Genomic DNA, 4023 nt, shown 5'->3' on the forward strand with positions numbered 1-4023 from the left:
CTGCCGCGCCGTGCTCAGCCCCCCGCCCGGCCTCGAGGTCTCCCTACGCTGCAGCGGGAGTCCCGGAGGCGGCTCGGCAGGTAGCGGGAGGGCAGGCGGAGGGGCGGCGGGGTGCGCTGGGCTGGGAGCCCCGCATGGGTGAGGGGGCGTCCCGGGATTAGGAGGGGAGCCGGGTGGGCTCGCCGGTGTGAAGCACGGGCTGGTTTCTCCTTGCGGGAAGCGGCCGCGCTGGGGTGTGCTTCGCGCTAAAAGGCTGGCAGTGCACAAAGGTGAACCCAAGGGTCTTTCTGTCTTTATTATAAATCTGGCGTTTAGCTGAGGAAGGCAAAAGCATGCTGGTTCTGCGCACGCCGCTGAAGAGGGACGCGTTTATGGTGCACGCCGTGTAATGGCGGGCCTTGGCCGCTAGGTGCTGCCCTAGTACAGCAATCGGCGCAGTCTGTCCGGCTGTGCTAACGATTCCAGCCGCTAGAATGGTTGCATCGGGAAGCACCACGTTTCTGGTTAGCGGTTTAGCGGACGGACTCCTGCAAATGCGGGGATGTGCGATGGCTTTTTGTACTCATTTCTACGTACAAGGCCTTTACACAACATCTTTTATCCTAATTTCGTCTCTTGCTAAAACTCTTTACAGCTCCCAGCCTCCTGCAGGCAGGCAGCATCTTCTCCCCACTGTGTTTATATGCTGCAACATGCGGCTTTGTCAGCTCCTCTCAAAAAGATTCAGCGCACAACACTCCTGTGTCCTATAGAGACCAAACTCTGCACGCATTTTAGAATTATAAAATCATAAAACATCCCAAGTAAGAAGGGGCCCACAAGGATCAAGTCCAGCTCCCAGCTCCATGCAGAAACACCCAAAATTCAAAGTATGACTAAGAGCAGTGTCCAAAAACTCCTTGAGCTCCAGCAGGTTGGAGCTATGCCCAGTGCCCTGGGCAGCCTGTTCCAGGGTGACAGACTTTTTCCTGACATCCAACCTTTCTTTTAGACACAACTAAATCCCAGTGCTCTAACCCAGCAATGTGCATCATCCTGCTTTTTATTCTCTCTTAGCATTTTTCTAGTAGGTAAAAAAAGGTTGATGCAGTATTATACTAATGTATGTATGTTTTAAATTTGAAGCTTCCTAAGGCACAAGTTTTCAAACTTGCATTCAGCGTTGATCTAAAGGAATTCTTCCAACACTAGAGCCATGTCATCCCTTACCTGTGCAGTCTTTCATAGGCAGCTTGTTGGTTTTAGCATTAGGAGAGAAGCTTGAGATCCAATTATACATCTATTTGTTTGTTTTGTTTTTAAGTTATTATGAACCCTAATTCTGCCATACTAGTGACATTTTAGGGCAGAGAAATCTGGCCACTTCTAAATGCCCCATGGAAACCTGCTTGTAACACGTTGTTCACTCTGGATATGCTTAACGTTTTATTTATTCATAGTGCCTAGATCATAAACAGTGAAACAACTATTTTAGAGCTAAGATGCAACAGTCTTTCTATGTAATTGTGCAGGGGAGAATGGTTGTGCACCATTGATAGCTAGATTGGAGTTAGCCTAAAGAAGTAGCTGCAGTTTTTGTTTGTCTGTAAATACTACCATACATAAGCTGCCCGTATTTCCCTGATCGTGTTTGCCCTTATGTTATTACAACAGTGTTAAACCCTTTTTAGATTATTATTTTTTTAATATGGTGTTGGAAGAACGGGTGCAATAGTGTCATTACACGCAATTACTTGTTTTTCATATGGATTTGATGAGGTCTTTCACAAAGCGCTGCTATGGGAACTAAGTAGACATGGAAGGCATTACTGTGGATCAGAAATCTGTTTTCTGTCTCAGATGAGGAAAGGGACAAAAGGTTTGAGTTTCCTTAATGATTAGGAAAAAGAGAGAACCACAGAGGAGGCAGTATCTGTAGCCAGCACAGAATTATTTAGACAAGAAATGAGAAGCAAAGAACTTAATTAAACTAGAGGAACTGGCAGTGTGGTGAAGATACTAATCAGTGTTGAAAAACAGACTTAACTGTGCAGAGTAGCTTGAGCTGCCTTTTTATTTTACATTATTAGGTTTTTCTGTGAAGTGAGAAAGAGCCTGGGCAGTTCTGTAATCTGTGAGAACTACTGAGGGTTCTGTAGCAGTAATCTAAAAAGGAAATGGTCTGAGTAAGGGTAAGATGGCAAATACATTGTAATGCTGCTAAGCTAATCAGTGCTGAAATTCTGCTCCAGTCTGTATTTGGTCCTGGTTACTCTATCTCAAAAGTAAATATCAGAGTTTGGTGAAGAAATTATTTGTATGTAAAAAACCTAATTGGAGGAGAAATTAAGAAGATGGTGTCAGGAGATGAGAAGAATGATAAAATATGCATGGGAAATATTGAAAAATATAGGAAAGTTAATGTTTTGTTACCTTTTCTCCATAATAACGAGGCTGTAAAGAAGTTTAACCTTTAGGTATATTACCTAAGTGACCTTATGTTCGAGGGTAGTACTGTTTCTGTTCTTGTTTTTGTTTTCCTTCCGAAGGGCAATATCAGCAGGTAAATGTCCCTGAAGATCAAGCAGATAAGTTGCTCCTTGCAAGCTGGGGTCTTCCTAAGGCAGTCTTGGAGAAATATCATAATCTGGGAGTAGTACAGATGTTTGAATGGCAAGCAGAGTGCCTAATGCTCGGACAAGTTCTGGAAGGGAAGAACCTGGTTTACTCAGGTATGCAAACATAACAGAACTAAATTTAACCCCCTAAATTTCCCAGTGCCATTCACAAATCATCCTACTGCAGAATGTTGCTGAACTGGCAGATTAAAAGGTCAACATCCTCTTTATTCTGGAGAGACCCCCCTAAGAGAAAATTTACTTTTCTGTCCTGTTGCTATAAAAGGTACATGGCTTGATGGTCCGCTTTTCAGATGTGGAGAGTAATTTTCCATTTTCTCTATTACAGTTCCTTTAGAAACTGATAATTTTAAGTGCACACTCTATTTTATTACAGACTAGGCAACCAGGAACTGAATGATACCAGCAATGTCAGATTTAAATACTCCTGAATTTTTTAATTTATTATCTAATTCCTTCAATACCTCCATCATTTCTTCTCAATGTGGTTGGGGTGCATGGAATAGAAGGGGAGGTGGGATGGGTGGGCTAGAAATCCATAGGAAATTACAATTTGGGATGTCTACTCCAAATTGGTCCCAATCAGCACTAGGATCATGATCAGCTTAGAGGAGGGGTAGAATGATTTTTCTGAGGCTTGTATTTGAGTTTTATTACTTGGCTCCAGAATATGTTGGGTTAGCATACTGAGGGGCTAGGTCAGTGAGTAGGTGGCTAAGTTCTCCTTTCCAACCAAGAGACTGTAGCGCTTTTTTCATTTCTTCCCTCTCACTTGCTTATCTAAGCTGCTGTTTCTTCCAGAGCAGAAATGAGAGCACAAGCCTTGGTGAAAACAGAGTAAAAGACACTAGAAGAAAAATTGTCCGCAGACCTCTTGACCTATTAGTGGGGATAACTGCAAAAGCAGTTGTAGAGAAGAAAATTGAAGAGTCTTGCCCCAAGCTTCCTATTGTTTTCTGTGCTAGTTTTAAGATGCTTGTTTCTTTGATTTTTTTTCCTATTACTTTAAAAATTAATTAAAAAATACATTTATTTTCAGCTCCTACCAGTGCTGGAAAGACTCTTGTTGCAGAATTGCTCATTTTGAAGCGAGTCTTAGAGACTCGTAAGAAAGCTCTTTTCATCCTTCCCTTTGTCTCTGTGGCTAAAGAGAAGAAATGTTATCTGCAGGTGAGTAGCATGCAAGGATAGTGATTATATGGCTTATAGCTGTTGAGTCATGTTTATTAAATAAATGATTTTCATGGATTTGAGGGAAAAAAATATTCCAGAGTTGCTTTAGAAAGAATGTGTAGATAGAATGATACTTTTGGGGGGGAAAGATTTTCATGTAAAATATTGTTTCCATTAGCTAATATGTCAAAATAATAAAAATTACTAAAGGCAACAGTGAAATCAGAAGGCC

General features: G+C 42.1%; 1 protein-coding gene across 1 annotated transcript in view; it reads left to right on the top strand.

Annotated features, from left to right (window-relative positions):
* Nucleotide 1: 1 nt before the first annotated feature.
* The window catches only part of POLQ (DNA polymerase theta), a gene marked incomplete at its 5' end in the record, with an annotated part of 55872 nt that continues 51850 nt past the window's right edge, over nucleotides 2-4023 (top strand). Inside the window, 3 exon segments of the mRNA XM_019618497.2 lie at nucleotides 2-80; nucleotides 2529-2711; nucleotides 3658-3788. Of these exon segments, the coding sequence (XP_019474042.2) occupies nucleotides 2-80; nucleotides 2529-2711; nucleotides 3658-3788 (393 nt within the window).

This window comes from Meleagris gallopavo, chromosome 1, assembly GCF_000146605.3.
Source record: "Meleagris gallopavo isolate NT-WF06-2002-E0010 breed Aviagen turkey brand Nicholas breeding stock chromosome 1, Turkey_5.1, whole genome shotgun sequence".
Classification (NCBI taxonomy): domain Eukaryota; kingdom Metazoa; phylum Chordata; class Aves; order Galliformes; family Phasianidae; genus Meleagris; species Meleagris gallopavo.